At 44.8% G+C, this 22486-nt stretch overlaps 1 protein-coding gene across 1 annotated transcript in view; it reads left to right on the plus strand.

The window, feature by feature from the left end:
• DLGAP2 (DLG associated protein 2) overlaps positions 1–22486 on the plus strand; it is a 1278043-nt gene that overhangs the window by 1187807 nt on the left and 67750 nt on the right. Inside the window, exon 11 of the mRNA XM_085610808.1 lies at positions 1505–1657. Within this exon, the coding sequence (XP_085466934.1) occupies positions 1505–1657 (153 nt within the window). The remainder of the gene's footprint in view (positions 1–1504; positions 1658–22486) is intronic.

Here is a 22486-nt window from a genome sequence, read left to right on the forward strand (position 1 = left end):
GTTTTTCCCTAGTTACGGGGATCAAGTTTGGTTTGTGCTCATCACACAGTATAGTGCCCTTAGGCAAGGGATGCCCTATTAGTGTTATTGGGCAGAGGTTACACGTATGTCTGGTTTAGTTAGTGAGTGTAAAGTTGAGGTGTTTTGTCCTCAGTGGTTCATTCTCCACAGGTTTAGTGCCCTTATGCAAGGGATGCCCTCTTAGTGTCTTTGATGGGCTGTGTTTACACGTTCCCTTATTTTAGGGATGGGTATGGGTTTGATTCTAGTTCCTTCCCATTTAGAGTTATTGGAACCCCTGCTCTGGGGTGGGTATGTGGTCTTGGTACACATTAAGCGGCACACGCGGCCTTTTTATTGAGGCGGGTTGGTGAGTGAGTTTCCCACTCACAGTTCTTGTACTCAATTTTTACAATTGTTGTATATTATCCGTTCTCTACTTTGAATGGTTCATTATCTCTCGTGATGTTCTTAATTGCACATCCCTGGTTTTGATTCATTCTTTTCATGGGTAATTTTGCTATGTTTGAGATTTGGCAATATGTGCATTATGCTTCAGAATGTTTTATAGATTGAGTTGGGTCGTGGGGTTTGTTTCCCTTTTGCTATACGCTACTTATTGTCTCAATCTGTTGTTTTCTTTTTATTGCCTTTGAATCTTTCGTGTTGTTTAACACTTTTAGGCATCTTTGAGTTTTGAATCATTTTATTATAAGTGTATTTTCTTTTTGTGTGTGGTTTATTCATATAGCATTGTTGTATTCCCATAGTACAAATGTCACTTTTGTTTTTCATTTTAAAAGAAGGGGGATATGTTATGCCCTGCATAGTATTTTCATATCTTGCAGTTTACCAGTTCACCTGCTGATCAGCCACAGTGTGTGTTTGGAGTAGAATGTTGAGAATGCTGTGATGCTTAGAACGTTGGGAGTCTGACTGGGTGAGGTATGACAGTTACAGATGGGCTGAGCAGCAGGCAGGCTGCTCCTGGTGGGGTTAGATACTACCAAGGGGGTTTGATACTACAAAGGTGTTTGCTGTGGCATATGACCAAGGACTTACTACTGGGCTAACCTACTTTACCTTATCCTGTTACCTGTACTACCTGTTGGATGTACCAGTAAACCAACTTTCTGTACTACTGGAATAAAGGTACTAAAGAACTTACATGGCTATCAGCGTCTACTTCATGTAAGAGTACAACATATTCACTCCCACACGTCTCTGTGAAGATAACTGTAAAACTTGATAACAAAAAAGACGCAGGAAAAGGTAACTTTTTTCAAAATATAGATTGTCACATTCTCTGAATTACTTGAATTTAATGGGCGAGTTGGCGGACCAGTGATATATAAATGATTTTCATGTGAAATAAGTACCATCTTCATACATATATTCGCTCTCACGCATCTCTGCGAAGATAACTGTATCGTTTATAAATTTGAGAGATACTTGCGAAACAGCATGTAGGGGTGACTTTAGTTTCGCTTTTGGTTTATTGCAGGACCCCAGTGCTATGCCGAGGCCGACTTCCCAAGACCTTGCAGGGTTTTGGGATTTGCTGCAGCTGTCTATTGAAGATGTCAGCATGAAGTTTGACAAACTGCATCAGTTAAAAGCCAGTGATTGGAAATCGATAGATTCGCCAGAGAAAACGGTGAGTGGGATTTGTAAGAAATTGCTTCCTGCAGGATAAAATCTTCCTGCTCTTTTTTTTTCTTTTTTTTAAATAAATGTGTTGCTTCCAAGAAACACTGAGCAGCTTCTTTTCAAACTTTAATAGTCTTCTGGCGGTGTCCATGCCTATGAAAGATGATAATCGACATTAATGGCAAAACTGTCAATGCAGCTTGTCCGTAATATCGGGCGTGAAACGGAAACTCCGCACGCACCGTTCTTTATACATTTCGATGACATTTATAAAGCAAGTAGAAGGCGCTCATTATTCTTTCACTTATCTTATTGAATGTATATAATTCTTTCTGCCTACACCTTGAAAATAGAGGTTATATAACTCTAGAACAAAGGTGGCAATATAATTAGAAAAATCATGACGGAGAATTAAGTAACCAATCTTGTAGATGAAAACGCTAGACGTGCCAGCAGGCAACAAAGAAACAAAAAAAATGAAACAGAAGTGCAGCGCATTCCCGACCTTAGGAGGAAATGGGGTAACAGATTGGAAAGGGGGCGAGGAGCTGGAGGCGCTGGGACTGGTGACCATAAAACTAAGAGGCAGAAAAACGAGATGGAGATGAGCACTTAAGGCAAAGAAACAAAAAACAAGAGCAGGTATGGTATGATGACCAGTGGCAGGAAGTTTAAAGAGGATTAAAAGAATTCATGCGGAGCACTGGCAAATTCAGTAGGTCTGGCGTTCATTTTGGCTACCCATTAATGCATTCTAAAAATGCCCATCATAGTGAAAAGAAAAGCATAAAACTATTGTTTTATGTTTGCAATGCATCTATAAGATAAGATTTTTCCATGTGATTGCTCAGTGTACTTTTCAGACGTAAAGTAATTCCTCATGCACTGCAGTGCAGACACTCAAAAGGACGTGGCTTGATACACCAACCAACTAATAGCATGAAGTGAGACAAACATATTGCTCTGTGTGGAGCCAGATCCCACTCTGTATATATTTTAAAGCCTTGGTAACAATAGGTCTGGCAGACAGCTGCACAGCCAAGCCAGGCCTTCCAATGTTATGAAGCAGATGGCTTGTATAGGCAGTGCACCTCATGCCCCTGATGCCAGGGTGGTAGGTGAACCTTTTTTTTTTCTTCTCCATTTTCCAAGCTTTATTTCGGTCATTATAGACCATAAAAGCAGAAAATATAATACATACATCACTGGAATTGGGCAATAAAAACATCAATAAACATTATAAAATATAAACAGAATGCAAATGAATTAATCAAGTTTCATAACAGTTAAAAAGATGTTAAAATTTAGGAAGAAGTTAAAACAACGATTATGTTAATTAATAGTATAAAAACAGTGGAAAATACAAAGAGGACGTTTAATATATGCGGGGGGCATTTAAAAACATAAGGGGCCTATGCCACATAGAATTGAGGAAACGGGACACAGCAAAAACAATTGGAGGATGGGTGTCAGTTCTCAAAACCCTAAAGGCCTCCAGACACTGCCTATACCCCAAGTTCCTGCAAAGTGGTAAGCATTGCTGATGCCCTGTCTCAATCACAGTGGTCGAGTTTCTGTGAGTTGGCATCGGATACTGAGAGCCTCACAACACATACCTCAAATAACGTCTGGACAGGTGCAAACTGAGGCACTGGCCACCAGTGCAGGATAGCTGGCAATGGTTGCATTCTCTACAAAGTGTTTTAGAAATGTGAACCATCTGGCAAGGAGATCAGGAAGCGTATACAGGAGGAAGCACATCTTTTTTAAGACTTTTTTAAAAATTCTGTTTATTAGATTTTCACAGCATCGTACAAACATACCGCTGCGGCAGGCAGCGGTGAACCAAAAACAATATAAACAAACTTGTAAAGGTACATGTTGAGATCAGATATCACATGACACGCATTCTTTGGGCCCCACTCCATACTAAGCCAAATCCAAGAAATCAGAATACATGCCAGTATACATAAGCAAGCAATTTATACAGTATCGTCATGTATCTGTAGTAATAAATAGTCTCTTAGTGGCGACCAGATGTCTTTAGGCTTAGACGACACAGGCAATTCCTCTGCATACAACTCCAACTGTTCGCGACAGAAAACGAGGTCCTTAATCCACTCATCAACTTTAGGTGACCGTTTGCTGTCCCAATTAAACAGAATACGTCATTTGGCAAGCAAGAGAGCCACCTAACAAACCTACCCAGAGCAGCCTTCAGCTGGGGTGCATGGCCGAGCAGACATTCCAGAGGCGTACACTGTAAAACAATTCCTGTCATGGTATGTATGCGAGCAACGACACCCTCCCAGTATTTATGTACACAATCACAATACCATGCCAGGTCGAGAAAATCAGCCTGCGACAGGCCACAGCGCCTGCAGTGATCTGACTCCCGCAGTCCCATTCTATATAACCTAAGAGGAGTATGATATATTTGATGTATGAATTTAAAGTGTATAATACGAAGATTACCATTGTGGGAAAGGCAACCTGTGAGAGTACAGATTTGTTCCCAGTCCCGTGGGAGAATCGGGGAAGCATTCCAGTGCTCTAAACTACTATCCGACCCACACACAGTCTCCCCCTGCACTGCCTTATAAAGCTTGGTAATTAACTTTTTCTTAGTTGGGGTGACCAATAGCAGTTGAAGCGACTGGAGCGTGGGGAGCTCCGCCGGGAAGTCGGGGTAATGATCCTTAAGTGTGCGTTTCAGCCGACAGAGGGAGTATTGAAACAGCAAGGTGGGATTCTGGATGTGGCCCGTATCAGCCTCCGACAAATACCTCCCTCCCGGAAAGAGATCACGCATATGCGCAATGCCAACCTCCTTTAGGGCTCTCATGGCCCCCGCTCTTGAGTCACCGATAGAGCGCCGTGGCCCATCAGGGGCAAAGCAGGCGCATAGAGCAGGAGCTTCTGAGCACGCCTACCGATCGCCTGCCAGGCTGCAATAGTGGTATCTATAGTGTTAATCTCGAGTTTGGCCTATTAGTGTGTGTGATGAGACTCGCGAGTGCAACAGGGTAAGCATCCCCATCCTCCACCGCAATGTGTGGAATAAAATCGTGCGTCCGGAACCAGTAGTACGCATATTGGGCTTGGGCGCAAAGATAATATATATAGAAATCCGGAGCCGCAAACCCTCCTTCATCATAAGTCAAGGTCAATATACACCTGCTAATTTTGGGTTGCCTATTCCCCCAAACCAGCCTCAAGAGTTGGGATCGTACTGTTTTAAAAAAATGTGTGGTGAGTTTGATCGGGATATTACAAAATAGATATAAAAACCTCGGAAGGATTATCATCTTAATCACTGCTATGCGGTCAGCCAAGGACAACGGGAGGTGTAACCACCTATCCACTTGTTGTACTAAGTTGTTATAGGCCATTCCATAGTTCTCCTTAATGACTATCTCAGGATCACGGTGTATCCATACACCTAGATACTTCACCAGAACTGTGGACCAGACCAAGGGGTATTCCAGCTGGGGCGGAGGCGTATTGAGTGTCAAGGGAATAATTACTGACTTTTCCCAGTTTATCTTCAGTCCCGAGAACAAGCCAAAATGAATATATTCCTGAATAACCGGAGACAAATACTGCTGAGGATCTCATATGAAAAGGACCATATCGGCCGCATACATCGAGATCCCAACCAGACGATGATTACAATTTAAGGCAGTTTCTCAATGCCGCTGTCGGATTTTGCAGGCCAATGGCTGCAACATGAGGGCAAAAAGGAGCGGGGACAGGGGGCAACCCTGCCTAGTGTCCCTTTCAATCTGAAAAGGTTCCGACGTGAAGCCACCCACCCTCACCCTCGCCGACGCGTCCGTATATAAAACCTGAATCCACCTCGTCAAGACCATAGGGAACCCCATTCTGTGCAGTATGTGAAACATGTATGGCCATTCTATGGAGTTGAACGCTTTGGCCGCGTCGAGAATGACCGCTGCCGCTGACAACTCCGGTTAAGGACATGAAACATTGAGGAAATAGTCCTCAGATTATGGGAGGTGGAGCACCAGAAGAGGCATTAGCGGTTGGATTTTCGTAGCCAGTATCTTAGCCAGAATTTTTGCGCCTAGATTTATTAATGAGAGGGGACGATACGATTCACAGGACGTGGGTGGTTTATCTTTTTTGAGCAGAGTGACAATCAAGGCCTGTCTAAGGGAGGGAGGGAGAACGCCAGAACAATGAGCTTCCGCGTACATTTCCAGAAGATGGGGTATAAGGATGTCAGCGTAAGACTTATCAAATTCTGCCGTTAGGCCATCCGGTCCCGGGGCCTTATTATTTGGGATATAAAGAATAGCATCGCGCACATTCGTTTCGTCTTTGGGTAGACTCAGATACTCTCTATGGGTGTCCGAGAGCCAAGCGCAGGCCACATTAGATAAAAAGTCATCCAGTGCCTCAGTTTCCATCCCACCTCGGGTTTTATTCATGTCCAAATAGAAGTATCGGAATTGACCCACTATATCATGTGGAGTAAAATATTACGATCCAGAAGTTGAGTATGCGGTCAATCTGATGATGATCAGCACAGAACTTTAGTTTGAAGGCCAAAGCCTTGCCCGGTCAAACCCCCTGCCCAAAAGCACGCGCCGTACGCCTCCTTGCAATATATTGAGCCTCTGTCTCAGCTAAAGAATTATATTCTGTCAAAAACTCATGAATACGTGCTAGGAATTCTGCAGACGGGGCACTAAGATATTGCTGTTCCAGTACGCCCAATGCCTTTTCAACTCTGGACAGCTGACCTCTGATGTCCCTGAGGATCCCCGCTGTGGTACCTATGCATACTCCCCGGATTGTCGCCTTAAAGCCTTCCCAGAGTATAGACTGGCTCTCCACCGAACCCACATTTATCTCAAAATACTGAACAATAGCGGTTCTGACAGCGTCGTTGTAGGTGGGATCGAGCAAAGCCTCGGCCCGGAACCACCAGGTGAAAGGGCGACAGGGGTTTGCAGGGACACTGAGAGTTAAGGCAACAGGGTTATGATCTGATAATGTGCGTGGTAAAGTGTGAACCGCTGTAACCCACCCATTAGCTTCCTCACTCAAGAGACAATAATCTAATCTAGACCAACTATTGAAAGCTGGGGTGATGTGTGTGCCCCCAAGAGTCTCTGAATTACGCAGACTCCAAACATCAACAAAACCAAACTCCGCGATTGCGTCACGCACGCACTGAGCCACCCTAACGGTGCGTACCCCAGAAGAATTGGATTTATCTATTTGGGGGTTGAGGTGGGTATTCAAATCGCCTCCCCATAGTACAGCAGTATCTGGCCATGAGCGTAAAACAGCAAGCATATTAAAAAAAGATGTGGGGTCGTCCACTATTGGACCATACATGTTAACAATCGTAACTACAGTCATACCCAACTTGTCTTGCACCAAAGCACAGCGGCCTTCAGCATCCGCACTAGTATGTATAGGCAAAAATGGTATTCCTTTTCGGATAAGGATAAGCACCCCTCTAGCATAGTTAGAGTAAGATGACGCCAGCCTAAAACCCGCCCACCTCCGTGCCACCCCAGGTTCAGAGCGATTGCTCAGGTGTGTCTACTGCAACAATGCAATGTGTGTGGTATGTCTGTGCAAGTACGACAATACTTGGCGAATCTTCTTCGGAGTATTAAGCCCACGTACATTCCACGTCATGCAGTTATACGTCTCACCTGTGAACATTACCCATAATATTCACCATCACAATGGCAGCAGGCCACAAATTATGTTCATACCAGGCAGTGCGGACTCTCACTGGAAAACACAATCTGATCAATGTACCTTTGAACTTACGGAACACAAACCCACCCCCTCCCTCCACCCACTTCAGCAACCCCAATTCGCCAAATACAGTACCCACTAATAGAACCATCGCCAACAGAAACAAAATACCACAACATAGCTTTTGGGGTACACCCATTGGGGGAAACGTAGCGGCTGAGACTCACTCCTTGATGAAGACAGGAGCAGGCCGCCATAGTAAGGGACACAAACCCCCCCTGCCCACCATCCACCCATTCAATCAGTGAAGGAGATATCTACAAGCCAAAAGAGCAACAGCGGGTAGGACCCTTACCGTCAATCTGCGGGGACCATGATGCATCCGGCATAGGAGAAGGGTCCCACCCTCCCCCCCAGGCCCACACCAGCAGTCAGTAGATCCAAACCACATTAGCCAGCAAGAGTACAGTTACCCAAGACCAATATAAAATAAAAAAAATACTCTAAAGCCTGGAGGCATGCCACGCCAGCACTGCAGCACACGCAACCCCATCTCTGTCCCATGAAGGCACCAATCCACCAATCGGCGAGTGTCACATTGTGCTGCAGAGGTCAGGACAAGGACGCAGCCCACAGCAACATACACAGTCTGCAGTCGCGTGTCAGCCTCGCACCACTCAATCATCGACATCCGAAGTAGTGGCTGTAGACTGACGCTGTCATCGTAGGGCTTTAGCATAGTCCCAGGCCAACTTGGAATTAGTGAATATTTTTGCGTTGTCTTCTGGACCTATGCGCAGGCGGGCTGGATAAAGCATGGCATATGGAATTTGTTCTTTCATAAGGAGCTTCTTGACCCCCTGAAACTCCTTACGTGCCGCCTGCACCGATGCCGTAAAATCTGGATAAAACGATAAGACAGTTCCTTGATAGTTCACTGTTCCTTTTTGACGAGTGATGCGCAGTATGGTATCTCAGTCTCTAAAGTTTAGCAATCTAGCTATTAAAGGCCTCGGGGGGGGCACAAGGAGGTGGACGTGCTGCCAGGGACCTATGGGCTCGTTCAATGGCGAACATACTAGAGAGGCTGTCAGACCCACAGATATCCCTTAGCATGGTCTCAACATAATCTTCCAGCCGCCCAACATTGGTAGATTCCAGCAGACCCAAAATGCGCACATTGTTGTGCCGTGAGTGCGCTTCAATGTCCTCGTTTTTGGCCTGTATAACAGCCAACAACTTGTCCATACCCACGGTCTTAGCAGTCACCTGCTGCAAACCGTCCTCCACGTCCGAGATCCACTGCTCGGCCTCGCCAATCCTCACCGCGTGTTTATCCAGCTTGGATGAGAAATGATCCATGCGATCATTAAGCGCCGCTATCTTCCCATCAATAGCCTGTAAGCTGGTGTGGATGGCTGCCAATGATTTTTCCAGGGCAGTGGGGACCGACGTCAAAGCATCCAGCTCCGAGTCAGAGGCAGCGGTTTGGGAGGATTTACCGCCCTTGCAGAGTTCGAAGGTGAGCCTGGGCTGGTTTTTCTCCGGCTTGCCCATGGCGGCAGCAACGCACAGGAGCGCAGAAACCACAGCCACCCAGCAATAGAATCAAGGGCAGGGGACTCTCCCACCGAGTCAAAGGTTAGGCGCTGGCTAACGTGCTGCGCTATCTATGCTATGTCGTCCACCATCCAACGATGTAGCCAGTGCCCACTAGGAAATGCAATCAGTGATATGAGGCGCTGGGCTAGACTACGCCAAATCCGAAGGACAGATCAAATCAATGTGGCCTCAAGCCCATCCGTCCCGGCGAGGCAGCATAGGAGATTTGCCCCAATGTCTCCAGACACCCGCTCTGGCAGCGGGTAGCACCCCCAGTCACAGCCCCCATGATCTAGAGGGTAGTATGAGCACGGTAGGGAGCTCAGCAGGCCACAGCAGGGCACACCCCAGCCACCACGCAGCCGACGGGCCCTCGTGGAATCGAGGGGTGCAGCAGTCAATAATCTCCCCACAATGTATATTGGATCCTCGGGGCAGATGCGCAGACAGCCGTCAGGCAGCACCGGGGCACATCCGAGCAGGCGCCGCCGTCGACCACGCTCACACCGCGGTCTACCTTATGAAGCGGCGCCGGGTCCTCGCATGATCACAGGGGCCGCGTGCCCCGCAACTCCAGCTCCCAGCACATCCAAAGCCCCGGAGCGCACACCACCCGCAGCGGATCTCCAGACAGATCCAGCGCTGCACAGTCTCGAAGAATATCAGCAGGTGCTCCGGGGAGCCAAACAGGGACAGCAGGCGATACGGCCACAGAAGGAACCGGCGTCCGCTCACAGCAATCCGGCCGCCATGACGGCCGCTGGGCGAACGGGCAGCGTCCACCTCACAGGTCCCGCAGACAAGATCCGCGCCGCCCGACACACCGCCGGCGAGCCCCCGGCATCAACGCTCCCTGCCGACAAAGCGACAATGGTGGATGGCTCAGGGGAGGCAGAATATTAGTAGGGTTATTGCAGCGGCCGGCAGAGCTACACTACTGTGCGGCCATCTTGCCGTGTGCCTAGCCACACCCCCCATGTGGTAGGTGAACCTTGTTCCATGCACGAGCGTGATGACTGGAGGAAGCAGTGGATCAGGAACCTTCATTAATCCTCAAACAGCAGCACAGTACCTGTAGGATTTCATTGAAGAAACCTGTCCACCTTCAGTCTTCAATCATGTACTGGCAAGTGAAGCCAGTACATTCCGCAGATAATGTTTGCCTGGCCCATCATGTGGCCAGGCTGCAAGGAGAGGATGGTGGGGAAGGGCTAGACCTCGAGTTGTACTCTTCAGTTTCAACCTTCTAGAGATGGCTGGGGTGATATGGCCCTGGTACGCGCCCTAGGAACTCCAATAATTTTCATCATCTGCAGATGGAGTGAGAAATGCCTCCGTTTGATAGAACGGGCTTATTTGGTGCCGTGGAGCTGTAGCTGGAGAGTGACCAAGCTGGCTGCAACAAAGCTCCCAGAACAAGGTCTTTTCTAAGCCCCTTGAAAACTACACCAGTGCAGGAAACAAATTTGCACCACTAGTAAAGTCCTGTAGGCAGTGGCCATCCTTATGTTTTTAAAAAAAATCTATGATTCCCCTTTGTGAGGAACACTTTCATCTGGTGACCAATAAGTGAAAATTACATTTATAGGAAATCCTTTTGGCATGTTGATGGGAAGAGAAGCCAAAGACTTGGTGTGCGCTATGGGCAATACACCCACACTCATTGACACCCAACAAAGATTAAAAAAAACTTCTTCCCTTAGGGCATTCTCTATCTCACAATTTAGTAGCTTGGCTAAACCCAAGGACTTCCTCCTTTTGAAGCTTACTAAAGGTTTAAATGTATCAACACATGCTTCAATCAGCATTACATTTAAGAGATGAAAGACGTAAAGGTCCAAATCGTGGCATTATAAAAAATTTACATTCTATTCAACTGAAATCACAAAATGTTGACAATGGAATGTCAAAAAACAAAAAGAAATATTTTCAAATGTACCAATATATGGTCATAACTTTATACATAGAAAGGTGACTATGTACCCTTATCACTGAACCCTCATTATGACCTCCCCATTTAGAGATGGTTGGACTTTCGGTTTTCAGTCAACAGAGCACCCATGGGGTCCGTTGATTGGAAAAAGTCCTCCGGAAGACTGACAGAGTGGAGCCCATCAGAGGAAGGATATTACACTGCCTGCTTATTTAGGGAAGGTGGTGTAGTATCTTTTCTTTCTTGTCCATCATCACCATCATAACCTGGAAGTGAGGGATAGGAAACAATAATGACCACAAACCCTGGAAAACTCCTAGGGTATGGGGCTCATTAATATTTTTGTTTTTCTGAAACAACCTTTTATTATTGAAAAATAAAAATAATTGGAAAATGTTTGGTGTACAGCCATTAAACCCGATGGCAGATGTCCACTAAACTTTTTGCAAAAACCAAAGGAAATGATGGACGGAGTGTTGAACATTGCAAGCACTCACCCCCAGTCAACTGATCTGGGTTTAATCCATCACCATTCTTTAGCCCACTCTGCCACCCTAGTTCAGACATGGCCATATGCAAATCAGTCTGACCCTGTGCCTCATGGGAACAGTCCAGCCCGAACTGCCAAGCCATGTCTTCCCTGGACCGGAAACAAGCTTCCTAGGACCGGTTTCTGGCATTTCAGCCGTCTTCAGCCAGGCTTGCTTGAATCCAGTGGCAAAGTGAGCAAGGGACTCACGTCTGAGCATACCCTGCCCACTTATGGCGAACAAAGCAAAAACCAAAGGAAATGATGGACGGAGTGTTGAACATTGCAAGCACTCACCCCCAGTCAACTGATCTGGGTAAACTTTTTGTAAATTGAAAGGAACTGCTGTGACAGTGGTTTCTTTCAGTGTATAAAGATAACTGCTGGGCCTCCCATCATCTCTAAATTTGACGGGCATCAGGATGGCATAGAAAAAGTCCTCCATCACCCTGATGGACAGAGTACCATCCATTAAACTCACAATCAGGCCTTTAGTCTTCAGTGTAAGGCAAAAATCAGTTAATTGGAGAACAATTGCTGCCCATATCCAACCAAATTTTAGGGCTCCAGATACCTTGAGTAGGGTTAGCTGAAGCAAGACATAAATTGAAAACAAAAGCTCCAGACAGGAAAATATCCATTTAGAAGCCCAGTGCACAATGCAAAGACACCATTTGCTTCTGAAGCCTTCACTTGGTCCCTTCTATTTTGAAGAATTTCTGTAGCTCAGTTAGGGCTAGTAGTCACTGAAAATGGGTATTCAAGCAGGGATTCACAATGGAGTCACAAGTCCAGATTGCTGTCACAGGATCTCACTTAGGGCAGTTTTTGCAGACACAGAGTTCCAGTGAGCGAGACAAGACAGTTGTACAATTTGGAAATGTTTATTCTTTTTAAGAGGTCTTCCACTGGGTCCCATCAGGCTTCGGATTGTTCAAACACAGGCGTTATTTTTGCTCAGCTGTACAATTACTATCCAACATTATTTGATCACTTGCAATAGTGTTTCCTAAATCATTTTCTGGACGACTTCTGGACTGGTTTATCAAATCCGGTCCACTAAGCCGTAGATTGTCTGGTATATCTGAAGTCTTTGAAAAAGGTCCAAACATGTGTGCTACCATCCATGAAGACTGGACCTGTGAGAATATCTGTAAGGCTTCTAATTCTTTCAGTAATATAAGTCACTGAGAATGCACCTTTAAGCTTTACGTACTTTGGCTCCAAACAGCTGGATGAAGGCCAGTACAGCTCATCAAGGACTTAGTGGGCTGAGAAGTCAAGTAGGGAGGCTAGATTCTGTAGACCTGATACTAAATTCTTAGTCCAGGAGTGACAGCGCTCATCATTTTCACCAACTAATGAGTAGCAAGCTTTGTCCATGCATGTGAAAAAGTCAGTGGGTCCATTAAAACAAGTTTGCAAAAAAAGGTAAGCGTTTATTCAAAGAAACCTCTAGACAAATACCCATATATCCCTGAACTGACCAACATCACCTTTCACAACACACTGTTTTAATCAAACGTCTGTGACAGTTGACATCAATCAAGGACCTCTTAATTGCAGCACCCAACCACAACCCCCCCAAGTTAGCAGAGGTTTCCCATTGTGAAAAAAAACTCTTTCCTAGGCAGTTTTCCCGCTAATGTAACTCCACATGGTCTTCCCACATGTAGGAATCTTGCACATGCTTAGGGTGCACTTCAAGCATATTCCTTGGAAGACCAATGGGGATGTTGCACACATTCATCGTGTATTCTTTGCATGAATTGCCAGTTAATCAGAACTACATTGCTCTGCTTATCTATCCCCTCCGGTTAGAAGTATGTTACTGTTAAGAAGCCGGTCCCTCTTTCAGAAGGAGTAGCTGAATTTCATTCTTTCCTTCACTCCAGGCTCTGGCCTCAACACTTTGTGGATTAAAGGCATTGGCTGTGTATAGTGCAAACGTGCTGAGCCCCTCTCACACATGTAGGCGCTGGCTCTATCAGAAAACAATCTATAACACATCAAAAGTATTGGGAAATCCCAATGACTAAGGGGGTAAGAGAGGCAGGATTGTGTAGAGTATATCCTCCCATAGAAACTATATGCACAAAAAATACTCTAACAGATCTGAAAGGAGATCTAGTAAAATAAAGGAATGGGGGGAGAAATGAGAACTCATAACACGAGGTTGTGCCTAATACAACCGTGGTCGTGGGGAAACTAAGTGTTTCTTTAAGTTACCCTCACACACCCTAATGGTGTCATGCTTCATCATCGGGTCACCCAGACCCCTAGAAGTCCGGGTGGGCTCGACCACAGTGTTGGGAGTGCTTTTAATATGTTCTACGGCAGAGGGAGTTAACTAGATAAAATACCCCTGGCAGATCCCCAGTATCCCTTTATTCTTGGGTCTGTCCGGGTAATTAAAATACTTAAAAAATGGGTCTTTTAGGAGTGTTATGGTCCTAGGACCCTAGTGCCGACATGTTTCAGTCCGAAAAGGGGCCAAAAAATGGTCCAGGACTTTCTTCAGGGCAAAAAAGTAACTCCCCTATGTGAGTGTAATTACTCGTTATGGGGTGTCCCTATCCTGTCAGTATGGTGAGGGCAGAGTAGCTGCTCCACGTGATTTGGTTAAGAGTGGTTAAGAGTGGATGTATGTCAACTGCCAGGCTCCATCCAAATCGGGGAGGTTGACTGAATCTCTCAGGACCAGGGGGCCAGATTGGGCGGTCTTAGTAAAGATCAATCGCCCTGCCCGCTACCTGTTTGGTTCTGGTCCTCGGCTTTCGCCGAGGACCAGAACCAAATCACGTGGAGCAGCTACTCTGCCCTCACCATACTGACAGGATAGGGACACCCCATAACGAGTAATTACACTCACATAGGGGAGTTACTTTTTTGCCCTGAAGAAAGTCCTGGACCATTTTTTGGCCCCTTTTCGGACTGAAACATGTCGGCACTAGGGTCCTAGGACCATAACACTCCTAAAAGACCCATTTTTTAAGTATTTTAATTACCCGGACAGACCCAAGAATAAAGGGATACTGGGGATCTGCCTGGGGTATTTTATCTAGTTAACTCCCTCTGCCGTAGAACATATTAAAAGCACTCCCAACACTGTGGTCGAGCCCACCCGGACTTCTAGGGGTCTGGGTGACCCGATGATGAAGCATGACACCATTAGGGTGTGTGAGGGTAACTTAAAGAAACACTTAGTTTCCCCACGACCACGGTTGTATTAGGCACAACCTCGTGTTATGAGTTCTCATTTCTCCCCCCATTCCTTTATTTTACTAGATCTCCTTTCAGATCTATCAGAAAACATACATTAGCTAAATTGCAAATACATTTAATTTGAGAGTTTTATTTCAAAGCCTATATTGCTTTCATAGATGAAGTCTGAAGCGAACACTCATCATAAGTTAGATATCTCTAGGAATATTATTTTAGAGGAGGCTTTCGTGTGGCCTGTAGATGAAATATCTTTGAAGGTGGCAATGTTTACAAAGAGACAGTGTTAGGGCATAGAACATAGGGTTTTACCCATTCTGTGTCTGTGGGGAAATGTGTTCATACATATGGCCCATAGAGTTAAATATTGCTCTGCTTAACACAAGTACACGTATGACAAAACAGAGTTACTTCTGCACATGAACGGTCAATTTTCAAATTACAGGTTGTTAATAGTTACACTTTAGTGCGAAAACCTGCTGACCTGTAAAATTTAAGGTCAGTCCTGTGTTACCATGCCGTTGCTGGTAGAAAGGGCAAACCACTTAGAAAATGCATTTGGTTTCTGCTCACTTCAGTTTCCAACAAAGACAAGCAACTAGACATTCAAAATGCAAGGTAATAGTGGCTGATCAGATTTTCTATACAAATGGGCATATCAAACATTTCTCTTGTACATTTTTGGAGAAATAGTTTATTGTAATGACAATTAGCAAAAATAACATGAATTCTTAAACGTAAAATGTTGTTGTGACTGTGATTCGTTATTTTTACTACGGTTTATGAATGGTTGCATATGCCCAGAGATTCCAGGTACTATTATATACCTGTTGCATATTGTATTTGTCCCTAAATTTCGTACCAACTGTCTCTGCCATGACTTTCTCCATTCATACTTTGTTTCATGTGCCGCCCTGTTTAATGTCCATGTGCTGTCATTTGCACCTATCATTGAATCCTAGATTAATGACTGGTTTAAGTTTTCGCACAGCACATCCTTAAACTAGACGACACATTCCCAGACCATCAGGATCAGGGTGGATGTCTACCATAGGTCATCTAAAGACTGCCGGTATTTTCTTTTCCAAAACCTTGCAAACATGAAATCGGTGTTTCCTATCTCTGCCCGGTTTCTGTGATACGTGTCTCATGGCAGGCCACAGCCTACACAGGCCCTAAAAGTTATGTGCCACATAATACTACAACTATCTTTTTGTAGGTGCAGCATACAGCATTTGACACATCATTCTAGGCGCGTTATCACCAGTAATGTGTACCTGTGTACCACAAATACACAGAGAGCAGCACATAGACATACTACTACACTGAGTCCAATACATCATGGAACCACTACATTGCAAGTCTCCTCATTGTGTATTTGCATTTTTACAGTGATAACATATTCTACCTTCTTTGCCATCAGAACTTTGATTTGGCTGGAGCCACTACAATAGTTGCTGATGTGAGCAGCCCCCCTCAGAGTCGTGAAGAACAGCACTCTGGATTTTCACCTGCAGCTCAGTTTTGAAGTAGGAGTACACTCTAATGCCAGCCAAGGGTTCAGGATCTAAGGGGCACCTCTTGGGGATCAGGGCTCACTCCAACAGAGGCCAGAAGCAGGGCTCAGGCAGGTCCAGTTGGTGATGGGCAGCTGCAGGGAATGTCTCTGGAAGTAAGTTGTGCCCAAACAGGAGGTCAGCAAACTGACCCTTAGGGTCACTTCCATGGATCCGTAGTTCAAGGCAAGCAGGTCCAGTTTTCTTTCTTCCGTCAGCAGGGCAGTCCTCATGAATCTTCCACAGGTCCAGGAGTGTTATGATGAGAGGTTATGAGGCTGCCAATCTTATACCCATTGCCAGTCTGTGGGTGCGGAATGCACCCTTTGTCTAACCTTCCCCATTTCCTGGGTTTAGCTCCAATTTGTCTAGGGGGCAAAGGCAGGCAGCCAGCATTTGTAAGTAGCAGGAGAGGCAGCCTTAGAAGTCAGGAAGGGGGTGGACACAGCCCTCAGGCTACCCTTTAAAGTTTAGGCGGGGCTGAGTACAGTCCCCCAGGCCATACTGCTCTGGAGAGGAACACCCAACCCAGTCTCACACCCAAGGCCCTTTTTGCCCTCATGTCTGAAAGGAATATACAGCACACCACAGGAGAGACGTTCACAGTCTTGTGACCCTGAACACTATCAGAAAGGCACATTTGGTAGGTAGAAAAATGCCAACTTTCTAAAAGTGGTATTTTTCAAAATAATAACTTAAAATCTGACTTTACCATTAAAAGGATTTTAAATTAGATTCCAAATGAGTGGAAGAAATATTATTCTATTTGTTCCTAAATGGAAATTATCACTTATTAAGTGTAATAAGGTAAACCACTATTAGTCTATGGGAGAGATAACCCTGCTACAATGAAAAACGACTTTGGGAGGTTTTCACTGCTAGGACATGTAAAATGCAGGGACACATGCTCTACTAATTAAATACCATTAACCCTGCCCTATGTGTGTTTATGACCTACCTTAGGGGTACTTATGTGCATTAAAAAGGAAGGTTTCAGCCGGGCAAAAATGTTTATTTTTCCATGTTAAAATGACAGTCTAAAACTGCACAACAGGCTGCAGTGGCAGGGCTCAGACATGTTTTACAGTGTTGCTTCAGTGGGCGGTACAATGATATCATGCACCCCACTGGTAGCATTTAATTTACAGGCCCTGGTTACATGTAGTACCATTTACATGAAAATTACAAGCAAATTAAATGAGGCAATTAAATATATGCCAGTTTTACCATGTATAAGGGAGAGAGCACAAGCACTTTACCGCTGGTTAGCAGAGGTAAAGTGCACAGAGTCCTAAAGCCAACAAAACAAGTTCAGCAAAATATGGAAGTGAAGGCAAAAAGTCTGGGGAAATACCATGCCAAGGATGTCAGGTCTGACATGCAGTCACCTAAAACCGTAGGGGAACTCCCAGGCTTCTTTTTGTTTTTCTTAACCAAGGAATAATTTGCCTAAAAACAGTTTACAGACCCCATAAGGATCCACAGGAACAAATTAAGTCCACTTTTATAATGACCACAATGTTATCACTCCATTGGGCAGCACAGTAGTGTGGCCAGTGGTAACCTCAGAGACAGTGCTCTTTCTCACACACTGCTGTAGTGCGCATTCAGGGAAACTTCGATCACAAAACTGAGGCTTGGTGAATGCATTAAAGGATTAGACTCTATATGACCTTTTGGGAAGAAGAAGGTACCAGCCTTCAAAAACCTGTTGTCCATCAGTTCCTTCGCCTTTTCCTTTGAATTAGAGTCGGTTACAAGACAGTCTTCAGGATCCTGAAAGGCTTCGTGAAAGACATAGTGGGACACGGGTCCAATGGCCAATATGGCGAGATATCTATTCCACTACGTAGATGTGAAATCCTTTCCTCATGAAATGACACCCTCTCTCCAAAGTAACCAGGGAAACTGTGTGGAAGTGTTCTGCACTCTGCTAAAAATAGGCATTATCTAAGCGGTAGCTAAAAGAATGAAAGGATAATTTTATGCAGACATCAGTAACAACCTACAAGTCAGGAACAATTTCCATGCATTTGAGTCGTTATCACGCACCGGCTCTATGCAGCGTCTACCCTGTGCAGGTATGCACAGAAGGGACAGTTATGCACCAGTATATAATTCATGGCACCATGTTACTTTTCCTTGAAGAGGCTTCACCTCTAGCTGTAATGTACGGTCAAACTAAATGATGAAAGACAGTGTAATCACTTTTAGCTGTACAGATGAAAATAAGGAAAGTGTGGAATAAAGCTAACATTCCACTTTGTTACGACGTTCCAAATTTTTAAAACATTACTCACAGTTTTGCTGACCGTCACGTTGTAACAAATATATTGTAGTATAAGTGCAGTTTTAAAGTACATAAATTGATACCCCTTGATGAATAACTGGGACTTTTGAAACTCCACGTGAGATACGGTAAACAGAATGCATTAATGGTCGTTCTGTAATAAAACATACAATTCGTCTCCGAATCAAGTATTTGTTTACCAGTACTGGATGGTGTGCTGGTACCCTGATTATATAGTTGCATTTTTGGCAGTACAGCGACACTGTTCAGGTGATGAACATTGAGGCTCCCAGGTAGTCTAAACCACCGAATGTTCTAAATGGCACCGCCTAGGCCAGTCTTAGACACCATACACCAGACTGGTGACCTTTAGGTATTGAGGATAGCGTAAAAGTCTTCCAAATGCGCCCCTCGTTGCAGGCCGTCTAGTTAATATGAATTCTTTATTTTATGTGTCAAGTGAATCCCTAAGCTCATGCAGCTTCAACATTTTTTCACAAACAATCGATGTGTTAACTCAATGCCAAATTTGGTGTTCCTTTCCATCTGGTTGTTTGCCCTCCATCGCAAACAACTTGCTTCCAAGACCATTCCTAAAACCTAGTAACACATAATTGTTTTGGGCTGCTGCACAGAAACCTTTGGCATCTCTCATCAGAGCTTATTGGACAAAAGCATTCTAAAGAACAATGTACCATGTGATGGTATCTCACCACAGCAGTCGCGGCCGGCATGGCTCACGGGTGGGGGGGAAGGCGCAGAGTCGCGATCTGTGGGGGGGACGGGCGAGTAGTCGCGGTGGGTTTTGAGAAATACATTTAAAAAAATCAAACTTACCTTTCCCGTGTCCCGCGTCTTCACTGCTCGGTCTGCTCCTGCTTTCCTGCCTTCAGCAGGAGAAGGAAGCAGGCAGCTTCCCTCCCCTTCCCTAAATCAATCACAATGCTGCAATGGCAGCGTTGTGATTGGTCAGGACGATGCCCAGCCAGGCGCCTATGGGGAGGCAATTTTCTCCATGTAGGCTGCATGCAGCTTACATGGAGAAAAGGCACAGTGCGCATGACTGGTTTGGTCAGCTCCAGAGGGCCAACCAAACAGTCAGCACCCTCAGCAGTAGGCAAGACACTCCTCCCCTGCCCTAGAGCAGACCCGCCCACCTGCCAGCCTCCAACCAAACTCTTCTGCTTTCTCGCATTGCGAGAAGCTAAAACATAAAATGGTAGTTTTACCATTTTATGTTTCTGCTTCTCGCACTGCGAGAAAGCAGTGGGGCGACGCTCCTCCACTCTTTTAGAAAATGCTCAACTTTCACATAACATCTCACCCTATCTCACCCTGGAATAACCGTATTTAAATAGAATGCACAATGTAGAGGTCTTTCAATTATAAACAAATCATAGCCTTGCTATACCCATATCCTCTAATCCGTCCAAAGCACAACACGTATGATCAGTTGCTTTTTATTGTTTCTCCTTTCTTTTCAAAATATATTCCTTTCCTGCCAGGCGTGCTATAATGACTTTGTTTGAAATTGGGGCAGCTATGACATCACACCAGGGTCTCAGTTTTTTCGGGTGCCATGTTGTACACTTTGTTCTTGTGATTCACATGATAGATATTACACAAAAGTTGTTTTAGGGTTTCAATTTGAATCCACTTTTAAACAAACATAATTCTACATAGTGTGCCTTCCAAATCCGGGCCCATATTCATTAGGTTTAAAGAGGACAATATTTCTGAAGTATTATAGTACTCGAAGTGCAAACTGGATACCAACTTTATTTTGGTTTTGTGCTAGAGTTTATAGAAAGCGGTACAAAAGGGGGTTGGTGGAGTTTATAGAAAATCAGCTGCAGAACCCACCTCTGAGGCCCAGGTCTGGAGTGGACACCTAAGGCAAGGGTAGGACTCCCAGATGGCAGAGTCCAGCAGCACCAGCAGGATTGCAGGAAGTCTTTTGTCTCCCTGAGACATCAGAAAATAGGAGGCAAGTCAGCAAGCCCTTGGGGTCACTCTGGGTTTGAGTGAAATGGGTCCAGTCCTTGTCCTTAGGAGGGCTGAGATCAGCTGGCAGCAGGGCAGCTCAGCAAAGCAGCAGGGAAGCAATTACTCAGAACAGCCAGTCAATGCAGGGTGGCAATCCTTACAGCACAGCAGTCTTTACTCCAGCAGAGATCTTTCTAAGTCCAGTTGTGTACTGATTCGGTTGGGTCAGAGCCCCAATACCTTCACCCAAATGTGCCTTTGAAGTGTGGGGGGGTTACTTCAAAGCAGCTCCTTGAAGTGCACAGGTCCCCTTTCATCCCAACTCTCTCTGCCAGGCAATCTGGGGGGGAAGGAGGAATCAGTCCCTTGTCTGAGGACAGGAGACATCCAATTCAGATGTAGGTGTGAGCTCCCTCTCCCCCTTCCTGCCCAGGAAGGCTATCAGAATGCGGATGAATGTAGATGAGTCCTCTATCACACCCACCCTTTCTGTGCTTGAGGCTGTCTATAGGGAATGCACAAAGTGTAGTTGTCACCCAGCCCATGTGTGTATTGGAAACAGGGTGAAGGCACATAGAGCAAAGTTTAGAGCAGACAAATGTACACTTTCTAAAAGTGGCATTTCTAAAATAGTATTATCAAATCCAACTTTACCACTAAAGAGGATTTATCATTACCATTCCAAAGATATGAAACATGATTTAGCGACTCCTTTCTAGTCAGGAATGACAGCTTAAAGGTGTTTTAAGGAATTCTGAATGCTAGCCTATGAGTGGAGTAGGTCTCACTGTAGCGAAAAAACAAATTTAGCTGTTTGCCACTACCAGGACATGTAAAGCATAAAAGTGCATGTCCTACCTTTTAGTTACACAGCGCCCTGCCCTTAGGGCTACCTAGGGCCAACCTTAAGGGTGGCATATGTGTAATAAAAAGGGAGTTTAAGGCCTGGTAAGTGGTTGTGAAAGCCAAGTCAAAGTGGCAGTAAACTGCACATACAAGCCTTGCAATTGCAGGCCTGAGACTGGTTTTAAAGGCTACTTGTGTGGGTGGCATGATCAGTGTTGCAAGCCTTCTAGTAGCATTTACATTACAGGGCCTAGGTATATGGTATACCACTTTACAAGAGACTTCTAAGTAGGCTAAACATGCCAATCGGGTATATACCAATGTCACCATGTTTAAGGTAGAAGCACATGCACTTTAGCACTAATTAGCAGTGGTAAAGTGCTCTGAGTCCTAAGGCCAACAAAAAGATACAGCAAAAAGTGGAGGTAAGCAGGCAAAAGGTTGGGGGAAGACCGCTGTAGGAAACGGTCTATGAGGACTTGACCAAATGAGTATTCAAGACTAAAGACCCCAGCTTATATATTTTGTGCTTTGGAAATCCTAATAGCTTCCCTTCAGGCCAATGGACCTTTACCGCTGTTTTCTGAAGAAGCAATAACTAAAATAGAACACACACATTATGCATCATCAACTATAAAACACTTAATATTGAGTCAATGATGAGAGGTTGTGAGTAATTTAAAGGGTATTATTTTATAATTAAAGACAGAGGTTTCCCTGAGTCTTTATTGATTTGTTAAATATCAATCAGGTTACAGAACTGATAATAGAAAAAGGTATTAGTGCAGATCATATTATAATAAACATACAGTGTGTTCCATTAAGGAAATAATCCCTATTCTAAGAATTGGACACAAATGATGTCAGTCAGAACCCATGAAGAGTTCAAAAACAAAGGTAAGAGTGAGATGAGCATGAAGTTAAAATTGATCATTAATAATTGCAGCGTTTCCTTGAAAGAGAAAATAAAGCATAGAGCAAATAAGCCTTGATAAAACCAATTAATCAAAGTATAAAGTTTGGGATTTTAATAAATGTCAAAAAGGACACACAGCCTGTTGTTCTGCTTTGCACTTTAGCTGAAACTGTTCTTAGTCTAAAGGAAACACATCTTCTCCCCTGCCCTC

Source organism: Triturus cristatus, chromosome 6 (genome assembly GCF_964204655.1).
Source record: "Triturus cristatus chromosome 6, aTriCri1.1, whole genome shotgun sequence".
Taxonomy (NCBI): Eukaryota; Metazoa; Chordata; class Amphibia; order Caudata; family Salamandridae; genus Triturus; species Triturus cristatus.